The sequence below is a fragment of the Lissotriton helveticus genome, chromosome 9 (genome assembly GCF_964261635.1).
Source record: "Lissotriton helveticus chromosome 9, aLisHel1.1, whole genome shotgun sequence".
Taxonomy (NCBI): Eukaryota; Metazoa; Chordata; class Amphibia; order Caudata; family Salamandridae; genus Lissotriton; species Lissotriton helveticus.
This window is the reverse complement of record NC_136070.1, coordinates 1,277,585,011-1,277,600,819: the sequence shown is the minus strand read 5'-3', so window position 1 is coordinate 1,277,600,819 and position 15,809 is coordinate 1,277,585,011. Positions and strand designations below refer to the sequence as shown.

Genomic DNA, 15,809 nt, shown 5'->3' with positions numbered 1-15,809 from the left:
CCGGGGGTATTTATGGTTCAGCATGGGTATGTGTTTTGGGGTGCCAGGGGGTAATTTTAGGGGGTGGGTATGGGTTTTGGGGTGCCAGGGGGGGATACTTTTAGGGTTCGGTGTGGGTTTTGGGGTGCCATGGGATTCATTTTAGGGTTCAGCGTGGGTATGGGTTTTGGGGCTCCAGGGGGGTGATTTTAGGGTTCAAGCTGGTAATGGGTTTTGGAGTGTCAGGGTACAATTTTAGGGTTCAGGTTGGGTATGGGTTATGGGGTGCCGTGGGGAATTTATGGTTCAGCATGGGAATGGGTTTTGGGTGCCAGGGGTAAATTTATGGTTCAGGGTGGGTATGGGTTTTGGGGTGCCAGGGGGTAATTTTAGGGTGTGGGGTGGGTATGGGTCTTGGGGTGCCGGGTGGATAATTTTAGGGATCGGTATGGGTGTTGGGGTGCCAGGGGTAATTTTAGGGTTCAGGGCGGGTATGGGTTTTAGGGTGTGAAGGGGTTAATGTTAGGGTTCAGCGTGGGTATGTGTTTTGGTGTGTCAGGGGTAATTTTAAGATTTAGGGTGAGTATGGGTTTTGGGGGGCAAGGGTGTAATTTTAGGGATCACTGTGGGTATGGGTTTTGGGGTGCCAGGGGTCATTTTAGGGTTCAGGGTGGGTATGGGTTTTGGGGTGCCAGGGGTAATTTAAGGGTTCAGGGCGGGTATGGGTTTTGGGGTGCCAGGGGGGGATAATTTTAGGGATCAGGATGGGTATGGGTTTGTGGGTGCCGGGGGGTAATTTTAGAGTTTAGGGCGGGTATGGGTTTTAAGGTGTGAGGGGGCATTAACCGATCCTGATTATCTGCCATTTTAGCTCCGCCCCATTGATTAACATTAGCCACGCCCCTTCTTTTGCCATGTTAGCCCCCCCCGAAATGAAGACCTAGTTGCGCCCCTGCTCAGAACACACCAGGTGCAACACTCAAGGGCCTTAAAAGCAATACTACCTCCACCGTCAGTCAAGTCCCGGTCCAAACTGGCAGCCTATGACCCCCAGGGGCAGTAATCCTGCTTGAGCACTAGCGGGGAAATGCCCAGTCACACTCACTGCTGTTCATGTCTTAGGCCCCCAACCCTTGGCACCAGGTGGACGGACCAGCAAACTCACTCACTTGCACCAGGCAGGGGCGTCCAGCATCTCTCCTGGGGCGTTCGACTCCGCTCACAAGCAGCTCCACTCTTAGTGCCAGCCTAAATGGAGACCAACATCCAATCACCTCTCGGCCCTCACTAGTCTCCTCATTCTCTCTCCCTCTCCCTCTCCATCTCCCCCCCTATGGGGAGGGGCAGTGAAGTATGGTTAGGGTGTGGAAATAGAATCAAGATAGTGGTGTTAGCATGTAGAAAGGTGATCAGTTATGATGGAGACATACGTGGACCCACCTAGAGTTACTAACTGGACTATACCTTCAAGTTGGACCCCTGTGTGTGGTTGTCTAAATACACTTTTATTTATAGTGGAGGCTCTCGTGACTCGTGTGCCAGTTTCTCTTAAAAATTTGCTGGACTTCTGATTTCTTTTTTCACACCAACCTAGACTCCTAATGCATTACGCAAAGAATTGACGGACAGAATGCTGAATAAATCACACATTCACCCCACCCCATAAAAGATCTGGGTTAAATCCATTGTTTTTCTGCTCACTACGCCACCCCAGTTTGGACCCAGCTATATGCAAATCAGTCTTGACCCTGTGCCTCATGGGAACAGCCCAGCTCCAGCTGCCAAGACTGGTCCTCCCTGGACCGGAAGCCAGCATCCTGGGACCAGTTTCAGGGTATTACCCTTCATCAGCCAGGCTAGCTTAAATCCAGTGGCAAAGTGAGCAAAGGACCCACATCTGGGCATACCCTGCCACACTTACAACAAAAAGTGATACACAAACAAAAGATTGACGGAATGCTGAATAAATCACACATTCAAAAAAACGATGGATATAGGCCCAGATCCTTGTACTGGGGTGAATCTATGACATTGTTCTGCATTCTGTCCATCAATTGTTGTATTTGCATTTGTCATCCGGAGTGGGACAGACGTGGATCCCGTGCTCTCCATGCCACTGGAGTCAAGCTATCCTGGCTGATGAGGGGTGAAAGCCCCGAAACTTGTCCTAGGATGCTTGTTTCCAGTCCAGGGTATACCTGGTTTGGTAGTTCGGTCTGAACTGTTCCCATGGGGCACAAAGTCAAGACTGATTTGCATATGGCTGGGTTCAAACTGGAATGGCATGGTGAGCAAAAAAACGATGGATTTAGGCCCAGATGTCTGTACTGTGGTAAATGTATGACATTGTTCTGTCAATCAATTGTTTTTGCATCTACTAATGTTTAGCAAGAGTTTTGTGTTGAAAATGTAATCCTTACTTCTTGTTTTGTAGACTGAGACCTTCTCAATCCTTGTATCCCATTTGTAGATGTGATGAGCATTTTACATCCATTGAATGGAGATTGTGACCAAAGGAGACTCGTGCCAACTTGTTTGGAAGCTCCTTCTGAGCAAAGTTAGCAATGTAATTGGTATTAAAGTAGAATGTATACAAATTTGAAGGGTTTATATAGTTTAGTCTCCACCACTTCTATTCTCTACAAGACTCCACTTCAGATGTGCAAAAGCCCCGTTTAAATATCCTTCAGATGCCTCGCTCAAAGAGCTTATGTAGTTTGGAGTGTTCTCCCTGTGCCTTCGAATTAGAAGGTATGGGGGGGGAGGGGTTGAAAGACACTCGGAGTGGCTACATCAGTGCCGCGGATTGCAAAGCTTTCTAAAACCTGGCTAAACTTCCAAGGAGCTGTTTGGGACCCAATTAATACTACTCTGGCATGTTTATTTGTAAGTGAAGATATTCCAATGGTAACTATGTACCCTATATAACTGGCTACATTCAACCAGGCCTAGTAGAACACAAAGTAAACCATGTTGCAAACTTTTAGTCCTGATCACTTATGCTGATTTGCTTGTGAATGGTCTCTGCCACTCTGATTACTGGGCAACCCATAGGAAGTGTTTGCTGGACAGGCTCCTCGTGGAGAATGGGAGGAGGGTAAAAGGTATTTTTTTTTTTTTATTTTTTTTTTTTAGGAGGATTGCCAGACTACTGCAGATATTGGGTTTCTGTTTAGTCTCAAAGGCGCAGGTATAGGCATCTGCAGTGCTTTTTGGCTGGAAGTATGTTTTTTTTGTATGCAAGATCACAGGATGGTAATAGAAGTTAAAGTCAGAGAGGCAAGCTGTCTTCCCCCATCTTCCCTATTTAACTAGTTGAAGTAGATTTCCTGTTACTGGTTCCATGCCTGCTAGTAGATAAGGGCGGAGTTTGTGCTGATGACTGTTTGTGTATTTGTTGCAGGTTCGAAAGCACAGTGCACATCAGCAAACTACAGGACCTCGTCAATCGCAGCAAGATGGCCAGATGTCGTGGTCGCTTTGTCTGCCCAGTCATTCTGTACAAGGGAAAAGTAAGTTCTTCAAATATAGCAGTCGCGCTCACCTGATAAATAATGCACAGAGCTTCCTTCTGAATGATTTTCAAAACCATTTGACAACCCTTTCCTCCAGGCTTCCTCATCTGCGTCATTCAAACTTCTGTTCCTCTCTGTCTCAAAGCAATTCGTTTGTTCCCTTTCTGAGAAGCTTTTCATTATCTACCACTTGACACACAGCATAGCTTTGGTTTTTAGGAAGGTTTGAAGGCAGTGGTCTTGTAGTCAGAGGAGAATGCATAAAACCTCTTATTTGTTACTCCGCGACACATTTATGAATTGCTTAGAATAAATTAACTTGCTTCCTCCTTCCTTCAAACCTATTGCATCTACGGAGATCCTTGATCATCTTGAGGAATATCTGAATACCTCTTCCCACCCTGGCTATTATTTGTTTACTTTGAATAAATCCTACAAATTAATATTTGATGTTGGATTTATCTCTGCATCTTTGTTCAGATTTTAGATTTTTGCCTATAATAAGTTAGCTCTCTTTGTGATGAGATAATTGCAAGAGATGGCTTGTTGGGCTTTAAGTATGGAACACGTTCCTCTATCCATGTTCTTTTAGCTATCCTAGGTCTCAGAGATGCAACATGTTGCTATTCACTGCTGTCTTTCTTGCCACTCCACTGCCATATTTGGGGGGAAGGGTGTGATGTATTGGGGAGTATTCATGGAGTCTTTTATTCCACGTGCTGTCCCTTGGTCTTATTCTCCCAAAAGTCATTCTCGCTCTTAGCACCAGGACCCAGTTATTCGTAGCTGGAATCTGCGGATGTCCTTCCTCCATCTCTCTTCAAACATTCGCCCCTGTAGCCCTTACCCGAACACCCACCTGGCTGTTTGCTATTCTGTAAAATCTGCAGGAGGAACAGGAGGACATTTGGTTGATTTGCCACATGGCATTCTGAGTGTCCGATTCTGAATTTGGTGCTCTCTTCTTCCCGTAGACCGTACCAGGACTAAAGCGGGCAACAACTCCTACTGATCTCGAGTGAAATGGTCACCAATACCCTGGAGTAGGTGAATGCAAACGGGCATGCAGATTAAGAAGGTTTTACTAACCAATGAGAAGTGGAAGTTATGTGACCCAGCCAACAGATCCGCGCTCTTGTGCTCCTAAAATTCCTAATGGAGGAATCCAAGCCATGTCCAAAAAGTGTGTGCCGCAGCTCCTGTGAACAGCTACAAAAATACCTTGAGCTTCTAGTGATCTTCTCCTGATGCAGACGCCAACATTAATTTTCTGACCCCCCCCCCCCTTCTATAACAAATTTAAAAAATCCGCTTGTGAGGTTGAAGACGCCTGACCAATATACAAGTTCTCCCATCCGTGCCATTTGATATTATTATCCCATCAGATTTTCTGTATTTTTGCCGCTCAACCCGGGATTTGAGACACCCTAAATTGGTCTCACTATTGTTTAGTCACGAGGGCGCATCCGTAACTGAGATCTCCCCGGTGGCATCCCTTCTGTAGATTTCTGGTAGAGTGACCATGCCCAAGGTGATGTGTACTGTAATGCTCACGTACAAACATCACAACCAGGCCCAGTGATGGATGATTGCCTTTGGTGCATCTCTCATTTGGGCAACCCTTGGAAAATAGTGAATCGTCTGAAAGCTAAACCCAGATGAAGGGTGAATACTACCAGCCGAGAAACGGGGTCCCTTCATACCTTTTTGCTCATCTGTCCCCAGCTGTGTTTGCAGCTTACTATTCTGAAAATAAATAAGCTACTTTTTGTTAACATCGATTCTTCAGTAATCCAGCCTATATCAAGGGTGTATTTTTTTCAAATTGCTGATCCACAATTGTACTTTAGACATCCCATATATATATATTTTCCTTTTATTTTCCCTGTTCACTCTGCTTCACAACTGCGTGTTTTGTGGTAGAAGGTACACATTCAGTATAGGTTTCTCTCCACGTCTGCGCCCTCTCTTCACTTCATGCTCCGTTTATCTTTCAGTGTTTGAAACGTAAATATATTTTGCAGCAGGGCTTCAAGAGTTTAGGGTTCTTCACGTCCCCGCACAGTCTGTAGTGTTGTGTTAAAGGAACATTTACTCTAAGCCTGACAACTTTGCTATCCCATTCCCTGCACAATCTTTATTTTTTTTTTTTTTTTTTTTTTTTTTTTTTTTTTTGCATTGTTTTATTTTGTATTGTAATTGCATTTATATAGCGCTTACTACCCCTGACGAGGCGTCAAAGCGCTTTTTTTGGCAGGTAGCACGCTACTCCGGGACCCACAGAGGATTAGTGTTGAATTAGTATAGTGAAACATGCAAGTACATTTTAAGTGGTGGATAGGTTAGTCAGTTATTTGGATTTGGAATGATAGCAGAAGGACAAAGGTTTGTATTTATTTATCGCTTGTTGACGCACGCTATTCAGGAAGCCCATAAAGGATTAGTGGTGAAATAATATGGTGAAATATGAGGTAATTTCAGTGGTGGATATTAGTCAGTTACTTGGAGTGAGAAGGATAGCAGGGGGGATAAAAGGGGAAGAAAGATTTACATTCATATAGCACCTGTTACCCCTGATGGGTGTTGAAGCGCTTTTTTGGCGAGTGGCACGCCACTCCGGAACCCATAAAGGATTAGTGTTGAAAATTAGTATAGTAGAAATATGAAGTAATTTGAGTAGTAGATATGTTCAGTTATTTGGGCAGCATATTAGTACAGTTGAATATGGAATTTGAGAAGTGAACATGTTAGTCTGTTAATTTTGATAGAAAAAGGATAGAGCGCGAACTTGACCCGAATCGGGTATCAGAGCGCTTTACATAGCACCAGTTACGTTACATGAGGACACACATTCATTTTTGTTAGGCACGGGGAGAGTGAGTGATTTGCCCAGAATCACAGGAGGTTTAGCGCCATTACCAAGACTCGAACCCAGTTCCCCAGGTCTGAGGTCGAGCGCCCTAGCCGTTAGGCCAACTCCTCTCCCACATGCAGCCTCGACCTGCTCTTTCAGCCATGCTCTTACCAAACCTGTTTCTCATAACCATACAAGAAAGCAAGGTTGCAGTTGTTGTATGAGTTAAAACTGATCTCGTGCTGCCCACCAGAGCACTTTTTACAGAGAAAACCGATCTCAAGAAGTGGGACTATGGCTTGTGTTTTGATCCGCGTGCCAGGGCTTTCCTCCAAGGAACAATTACAATTGCAGTTCAGGAAGGTAAGGTGAACACCAAGTTAAGTGGGGTAAAACAGTATTTATAAAATGGAAGAACAAAAATTGTTTTCTGCAGGTTTGCAGAAAAATAATTGGCAAAGCAATCCTAGATGGATAAAATCTTTAATGGTGGCGACTTTCTAAAAGAAGTATTTTATCAGATGTGGCCACTGGAAGGCAGTAGTGCCCCAAAAGTACACATCCGGGAGCCTACGCTTGTAGAGGGCAATCCTGCTGGGGTGTTGACAGTTTCTGCTTGCTGCAATTTGCTTCTCCATGAAGATTTCACTGGCCTTCGGATTTACATGCCAGCACTGCTGGGATTTGTTTTTAAAGCAGTTGCTTTTGTTTGGTTTCTTTTAACATTGCTCATAAAAGAACCTGTCCTCCTAACCAAAGTGGTTCACAGGGTTTCTCTCCATTGGGAAATATGCCTCCATTGTTGTAGTTTCTGGGGTTTACTATAGGTCCGCCACATGCTTACTTTGTTACTCTGCCTTCTGAGCTTCTAGGCACTTCAGAAGCCCCTTCCACATTGGATAGAGCTGGTCTCAGTAGGCCGATGGTCCAAGGTGACTCAGTAATCCCAGTAGTTCCTGTCGAGTGGTAATCCTTCAAAGACCTTTTGCACACTGGGCCATCTCCAAACGCAGTGTTTCAGTGACTGAAGAGCCCCCCGTTCTCAGCATGCCAAACATCCATCAGAAGTGTAGATTTACTCAAAGAAGAAAACCTTGCAGTATATCTCTGATCCTGCCTTATAAACACTTCAGTCAGAGTTCAGGTCAGCAGCTAGCAGACCGCTTTACTACAAACGCTCAAGGCAGGCTTCCTCTTTCTACTGTGTCCAAGCTGGATCTGAAGGGCAGATGTCTTGAGCAAGGTGGCTAACTGGCCAATTTGGGTGCCATTGGAGGGTGTCCCAGCCCCAAGGATCTTCAAATGTCCATGATCCGCACGATTGCTTCACCCTTTGTTGTAATAGGAGTCCTCCCCATAGCGGCCTGTCACCCCGTTGCACAGAGTCTTCTGAACCAATTAAAAACGCGGATTGTTTTCCTAAAAAGTCCTCACCCTTCACTTTCAAATTTCTCTCAATAGCCTCTAGGCCAGCACTGCATATTTCAGGACTATTCCTGTGCTTCTCTGGCCCCTCTCAATTAAAGTCTGTTGGAATTGAAATTAAGCGTAAGGGTTAGTGTTACAGTAAATACACATGAATAACAGTTAAAATACAAGTCTAGTTATCTCAGTAACGATAATGGGTAATATTCTTAATTATTTTGAAATGTGTTCACTGTTAGAATATGGTGTATAACTGTATTCTAATTACACTTGGGTTAGAGCGAGAATTGTTATAGTGTAGGTTGATGTGATTTAAATCTTACATTAGTTGTAGGATCATCAACAGTAGAGCAGTTACTAACCTAAAATAGGGCTGGGCAATGCAGTGAAGGTAGGACAATATAAATGGATGAAGTAGAGTTTATTTCATTGATGCAAAAGGAAGTAGAAGTAGGACAAAGTTAAGATCTATTAAATATATATAGAGAAGTAAGAGCGGTCAAAGTAAGGACATGCAACCCAATCAACGGAGTTTCCAACAGCGCTCAAAGACCATCTTTTTTGATGCAGCGGTGTCCACCGTAGGTGTGTGCTGTGGAGCCTTTCTCGTCTCCTCGCCCTTCTCTGATGATCCAGCAAGGCACATCTCCTGTACTCACGTTTATATTTAAACCCCCCCCCCCCACTAACATGTGACCAGTTTTGAAGTGTGTGCAGGGTGGGGCATTTAGTCCCGATAATTTTGTATGTTTTCCAGAGGCCAGACCAGAACTAGATTTGTCATCTCAAGCCCAGCATCACGTTGGGTGGCGCCAAATGTCACACTCGCTGCAGCATGACCTTTTTGTTTGTTCAAATGTTTGCCTTTTTATTTTTGTAATTTCCTATTCTTGAATGTCTAAACTAGTATGTTCCAATTTCGGTTCCTCCACGCACCTCACTTAGTTCTAATTTATTCTTTGCCAGCCAGGCTAAGCTGGAACCTGTTCCTGTTTTTAGTAATTGTTTCCTCTCTTTGACAAGGTCATTTTGGCCACTTACAGCTTGCTAACTGGATATGGCAAACTAAAGGACCGCTTAGCCTTTGGGGAAAGTTTTATGTTATTGTTATTTTTTAATACTATGTTTGGAGAGGGAGAGGGGGAGGGGTGGAGGTAGAGGAGTGGAGTCTCATGTAATGTTCCAAAAATGACTTGCCTTGCAGTTTCAACTTCCTTGTATAAAACAAATGAGTACTTGTGCTTCCACTCCGGGTGTAGATTCAGAAATGACATGGTCTTTAAAAATCTACCATCCAGTCTTCTTTTTTGTGCAATTCCACTCTCCACCTCCCCCCCCCCCCCCCACCCCCTCCAAATCAGACTTGTAAAGTCCCTGCAGATATTAGCTCCTTTTTAAAAAGCAGTTTTTCACACTGCCCTTATTTTTTCGCCCCTTTCAGACTGAAATATTTTGAGATCATATAATCAACGTGCAGCTTGTGCAGCTTCTGGTTTTCCTCATACTGTACTTTACTTTGTACAGTATTTTATGAAATTGTTACTGTTCCAGAACATGACTGAGTTTCAGTGCAGTCTGTCTTTAGTCCGACGGGGACACACTTGCCAATGCATGCTCAGGACTTAAAGTTGCCTCTTGGCCAGTGGGAGCATGGCATCAAGTGCATCAGCCTTGCGACCGTCCTTCACGGCCACCTTACGACCCATGTGTGCTCTTAGTCCAGCTTAGCCTTGCAGTTCTCAGTACTGCGGTTGCAGGAAGTAATACTGAAGTTCCAAACAATGTATGGCAGGCATCATGGACTCTTGTAGTGGGCTTTCTGTGCGGTCACTTACCAAAGAACCAATGCCTATTGGATATTTTGACTCTTATCACTGGCTGGCTGTGCTCTCACCTCTGGACCAGTAAAGATTATGTTGCAGATATCTTTGACTTGTCAGTGGATCTCTGTGCTCTTATCTTGGGACAAGGAAACAACGTATTACAGATTTTGTGCACTCTTTAGTGGGTTCTCTGTGTTGTCGCTTAGCAAGGAAACCATGCCTACAAGATATCTTCCACTCTTGTCATTGGCTGTCCGTGCTCTTACTGACCTAAGGGCAAGGAATCCATGTATTGCAGATCTCTTTGACCCTTGTCGTTGGCTCTCTGTGCTCTTACTGACCTCGGTGAAAGTAATCCATGTATTGCAGATTTCTTTGCCCCTTGTCGTTGGCTCTCCGTGCTCTTACTGACCTTGGTGAAAGTAATCCATGTATTGCAGATTTCTTTGCCCCTTGTCGTAAGCTGTCTGTGCTCTTAGCCGGTTTAACATTGATGTTGGGGATAAACCAATGGATGTGCTTGTTCTTGAGGTCTTTAAATTCTCACTTTGTTGCTCTTTTTCTTGCTTGGTAACTGCACTGGACTTGCTTATCTACAAAGCATGTTTATTGAATAACTCATGTGAGTTCTTTTTAAGAAAAGGTTTTATGTATTTTGTCTTGCAACAACGTAATTGAAAATGCAATAATATTCTTACTTTGCAGCATATTTGCCGGTCAGCAACACTTGCAGGATGGGGTGAGCTCTATGGACGAACAGGGTACAATTATATATTCTCAGGTAGGACTACGTTCAGTATGTATTGCGCACCTGGGGGTGGGATAAGGAATATGTGCTTTGGATACGAACAGTGCATTTGGTTTTTAGTTCCATGTGTGTGGATGTTTAAAGCTATCCCTTAAGTGTCACATAAATGTAAATCAAAAACTGGCTAAAACTTTGCAAACCTTTCAGCACCTCTCTGCCAACTTGCCTATTGCCACATATACAAATAAAAATAAGGTCAATGAGGACCGTGGGCGGGGAATGCAGGGATCTTTACGAAGACCGGTGCCAGGAATTCTCACATGTCGGCAAACAATACGTCAACACATCAAAGATTCTCTGGGGCATGCACATTGCCCAGTCTCAAAAGGGGTAAGCAGTAGGTATGGCTTTTCTGCAACCACCAAAGAATGGAAGTTGGACTCTTAAGAGGCTGGCCTCTAAATCACCCCTTTTAGTCTCCATCCCAGAAGTGGCCTTGCTGTGGCTCTGCCCCCAACTGACCTTGTCCTGTTGACTGAGAGAGGCGTTGTATGGCAAAAGTGCAGTGCTACGCTCCCGCCTGCCAGCTGAGTTCACTACGTGAAACTCTGGGAAACACTTTCTTGCCTAAAAGTTGGATATTAACATATTGGCAAGTAGGAGAAGTCACTAAGCACGTTTCATTAAATTGTAGTAAAAGGCGTGAATTCACGAATACGTTTAGTCCTTCTATATATCTTTAAACGGTGTGTGTTTCCACGTCACAGGAAAAAGTTTGACTGCTTTCAACGTTTTGGGAGCGTGTTGGGCACAAAATGAACTATGGAATAATGTTCATTGAGATATTGGAAAATTATTAAATACTTTAAGGAAACCAGTATTTGACATGTCTTATGTCTCTTAAACCCTGCTGTCATCTAGTTAATTTTCACTGTAGCCGGTGTTGCCTCACATTTGTGTGTGGTACACTTTAGCAGTGTGTGGTATCTTGAGCTGCATAAATAAATACTCTGTTCTTTGACATGTTCTTGTTCCACGACAATCTTGAGCCACTTTTAGAGTATCTCTCAGTCTTCATGCTGCAAGCCTGACCCAGGCTATACCTTTTTAGGTCTCGCGCCTGCGATGCATATGGCGAAGCCATATGCATCGCGCCAGGCGCGATACTATAGTTGCGGAGTCTGCTTCCCAGGAGACAGAGACTGGCGCGCGCACGCTCAGGAAAGCGATCGGAGCCGGCCGCGCGCGCGCGTTCCCAATCTCCTGTCTCTCTGGGAAGCACACAAGCAAGCCCCGCCAAGGCATCACGAGCACGTCCCAGCCAGAGCCAGCCCGCGCGAGGACACCCCCTTTTTTATCATGTGAGAAACTATTTGAATATTGAATTATTTCCTTTAGCAGCTGAATCAGTTCACTTGCCTCCCTCCAAAAATATGAAAGTGTGCTGATTTTGCAGGAATTGGATTGTGTTCATTTCGGGTTTCCTCATTCGTGTTCGTTGGTCTATCAGAAGAGCATACGCAGCGGGCAGATGGGAAGAGAAGACGCTGGAAAAGTACGTCGCTTTTACACTACAGCATAGTTAACCCGCCCTTTCTGTAGTATTTTAGCCCACTCTACACAACCCCCCCCACCCCGTACGGGTTAGCTGTTACCCAGTCACCTCTTGTCCCGCATTCTAATGTTATATTTATGATCGAGCGTTATTTTACCACTCCCTACATCTTCACGTGGATACATGCTGCACGACAGGACTTGGGTGTCCCTCGCCTGCTTCTTGCTTCCGTAGCCTGTGCTCTGAAGATCTTTTCATTTAATAAGCAGATTAACAATGCAGCAAAGCAACCTTTCGCCCTCTCCCGGGCATTCAAATGAGGACCATTGAATTGGGTAAATGTAGAACATTATATATTTCAGACTGTGGAGACGATTCATCCTGTGGGGCAGTAAAATGCTCTAGATGTCCCGTGCAGGTTCTTCCCGCTCTGCAGAACACTGACGGTATGTTTAAAGTAATTTCCGATGTGTGCGCCTGGTCATCCGTTTTACTAAGGCCTAACTAAAGCTTTAACGTTCTGACACACATTTGTAATAAAGAAAACATAATATATAAGCTATTCCAACTATGTGCTACACAAAGTTAATATACTGCCCCAAAAAATACTATCACAGAACATCTTGGAAAAGATAAACACTGTTAAGGTATGCAGGCATTAAGGAAAAAACTTAAACAAGAACAGCACGGATTACCTTAATGTTTTATATATTCATTGATTATAAATCGATCAGTGTTTTTGCACACAAAGTTAAGGACATGAATACAAGGCCAGGAAGCGACCCGTTTCATGTTCTTTTTACATTACTGCAGTGTCTGAGACCTAGAGGGAACCGGTTCACTTAAGTCCTGGCCTACCCGTTTTCTTTTTTTTAACGTCCTAATTTTTTATTGGAGTAAAAGCATTCAACAGTTGCACAGTATGGTACATAGGCAAGACGCACCAAGTAATACAATACAATGCAGTGCGTGGAACAGGGAGGGGGAGAATACTGTGTCGCAGAGTAGAGGTCCGTCACATATGTAACCAAAGGCCACTGCCTATGGCAAATATGGATATCCCATTGAATGAGGAGGGTCAAGAGATCAATTATTTGAGAACTGTAGGGGGTAGGGGCAGAAGAAGAAGATAAGTCTGCTGCAAGGGGGAGGGGAGATGGGAGTTGCTCCCTATAGCTGAATAATATAGATATGGAGGGTCGAGGAAAGGAAAGGGCATAAATGGGAGAGGGGTCTCGTTTTAGTAGAGCTCTCTCCACTGGGAGAGCGATGGGTAAACGTTCTTATGTCTGTGGAGGAGAGAACGTGGGAGTACAAAAATGTAAGATTAGGAAGGCGGTGTCCCTCTGAAGGAAGGTCTGTATGTCTGCCTTCTCCGGGTAGGGAGGTGGGATGCATTGGGGTTGGGAAACGGGGAGGAAAGGGGAGGTGAGTTTGGGGTGGGGAAGGGGGGGTGATCCGATTGCTTCAGGGAAGGTGAAGAGGTTGGGAAGGGGAAGGGGCTTGGGTGAGAGGCAGGGAAGGGAAGGTAAACCAAAAAAGGGAATTGGGGCCAGAGAGGTGAATGAAGAGCAGCAGGGGGTAGAAGGAAAACGGCTGTGATGATAGTTGAGGTGGAAGGGGAAGATGGTGGGTGGAAAGGGAGATCAGCGAGGCATGGGTGAAGGACGGATGAGAGGCCTCGCATAGAAATGGCAAGGGTCTGCTACACAGCATGTAGGGACACTGAACCCAGTGTCCGTAGGGGGATGCAAGGAAGGATCGGTGGGAAATGAGGGATGGCAGGGCCAATCTCTCAGGAAAGGGGCCCAGATCTGCGTGAACACCTCAGCCTGGTCTTGGAGGTTATAGACAACACATTTATGCAATGCCGTCTGCATCAGTGCCACTGTCTAATTCTCCGCTGAAGGGGGAACGGGTGACCTCCAGTGACGGAGGATTCATATCTTTGCCTCCAGCCAGGTCCGTGTGAAGGAGGTGACGTTTTGGACGGGACAGGTCCGGAGAGTCCCTAGTGTTGTGGAGGAGAATGACTGTAGTGTGAAGGGAAGTTGCACTGGCATGGATGCTACCAAAGTATCACCTACATGGGACCAGGAGGGCTGGATCAAGGCACACTCGCATAGGATATGAGTGATATCACAGTGTGTCTCTGCGCATCGCTAGCAGTTCATGTATGATATGAGTCCTGCTCTGTTCAATTTTGTCGAAGTCCAGTGCCAGTTGTGGAGTGTTTTTAAGAGGCAGAAATTTCAGAGGGTTTCGTACGTGCCCCTATTCAGGGCATTCAGGATGTCAGTCGAGTCCTCTTTCCCCAAAGTGATCTGCAGGCGGGTCTGCCATTTGGCTCGGACGCTGCGAAGAAAAAGTTGGGAAAAGAGAAGGCCCAAGCGCACCCCCATAAAGACCCAATGTCACTCCCTTGTGGCGGCCCCACAATGTCAAAAAGGCCACTGTCAGCGTTGATTGTAGTGACCAAGGGCGGGGACCTAGACAACGTTGCAGGCAGTGCTGCAATTGCAAGTGACACCAGGCTTGCTGAGGATGAAGGCCAAACTCCTCCCGTAGACGGTTGAAGGGTTTCAGATCCCCATCATGCAGGATTTGGTCCAGGGTGTGGATGCCATCCTCCATCCAGGGAATCTAGTGTAGTGCCCGGCCGCCAATATGTAGTCAATCATTACCCCATAACGGCCTTAGCCATTATTGGGTGGGCGGGGGAGGGGGTGGGCAGCACTTCCTTTTGTTTGTTGTGGCACCATTTAGAAATCCGTGTGGTGTAGTGGCCTCCCTGCCACCATCAGTGGCAAATTGAAGGCATACCCCCGGGCTGGCCCTGCGGGGGAGGGGTTGAAAAACTGGTTTGTCCCATTTAGGATTGGGCTGTGGTCAATGCCTATTATTTAAACTTCAAATTTTGAATGAAAACACACAGTTTCGTCACCTTTCTGTGAGGGAAAAGTTGGGAAATTGTGATGAGCCACAAATTTCCTACTACCCTGAGTTCCCACATGTCCCTCAATAAGAATGGTACCCCACCTGTGTGGGTGGACCAAGAGATCAAGACACAAAAGACCCTAAAGTGCTTCATTGATAAAGAAGCAATTGGGGTAGCTGCGGTATTTGGGGCAGTGCTCTGATATCACTCATGCAAATGTACAAACCAGACATGTTGGAAACCTAGACAGCCAGAGGATTCCAGGGTGGTGTTTCTTACATTAATCTGATTACGTTTTCTTACCTTCAGTGCCCTGCAAACCTCAAGCTTTTCCTGAAATCATGCATCTTCCTTACATTTCTGTGATGGAATTTTGTGGAATCTGAAGGAATCCACAAAGTCCTACCATCCAGCATTACCCCACTTGTGCCGATAAAAATGCTGCACTACTTATGTGGCTGCGCCTAGTTGCCGGGACAGAAATTGAACACCCCAAGCTCAGTGCAAATCCTTGCCCTCCCCAAGTGTGATCCCCATATTGATGCTGCATGATCTTGTTATATTGTTGTTGAATAGCGTGATAGTTTAGATTATGCAGTGGCACTGTACCAAGGGAGGGACACAAATATTTTACTTTGTCGTCATGCAGTGTTTGTTTTTTAAAGAGCTGTGTCTTCAGCTGTTTTGTAAATTGGGATGAGGTGGTGTAGTCCTGATGGAAATGGGACGTTGTTCCAGCTCCTGGGTATATCAACCAGAGAGCTAGAGGCTATATTGAGGCTGCAGCTGGTGTGTTCAACAATGGGCTCACAGTTCAAGATCCATGGCAACTATTCTGGATATCCTTTATGAAAAAAATGTATATCATTGCTCTGAATGGGAAACCATTGTCATAATAGGTAGTAATGCTGAAGTAATAAATTCCAGACACACTTTATTATTATTCTATCCTCATCATCATCTTGTAAGTAA

General features: G+C 45.2%; 1 protein-coding gene across 2 annotated transcripts in view; it reads left to right on the top strand.

The window, feature by feature from the left end:
* Positions 1-15,809, top strand: part of MTMR14 (myotubularin related protein 14) — a 200,769-nt gene that overhangs the window by 37,942 nt on the left and 147,018 nt on the right. For both annotated transcript variants that reach the window (XM_078661856.1, XM_078661855.1), the window contains exons 3-4: positions 3,383-3,491; positions 10,302-10,377. In XM_078661856.1, the coding sequence (XP_078517982.1) occupies positions 3,383-3,491; positions 10,302-10,377 (185 nt within the window). The remainder of the gene's footprint in view (positions 1-3,382; positions 3,492-10,301; positions 10,378-15,809) is intronic.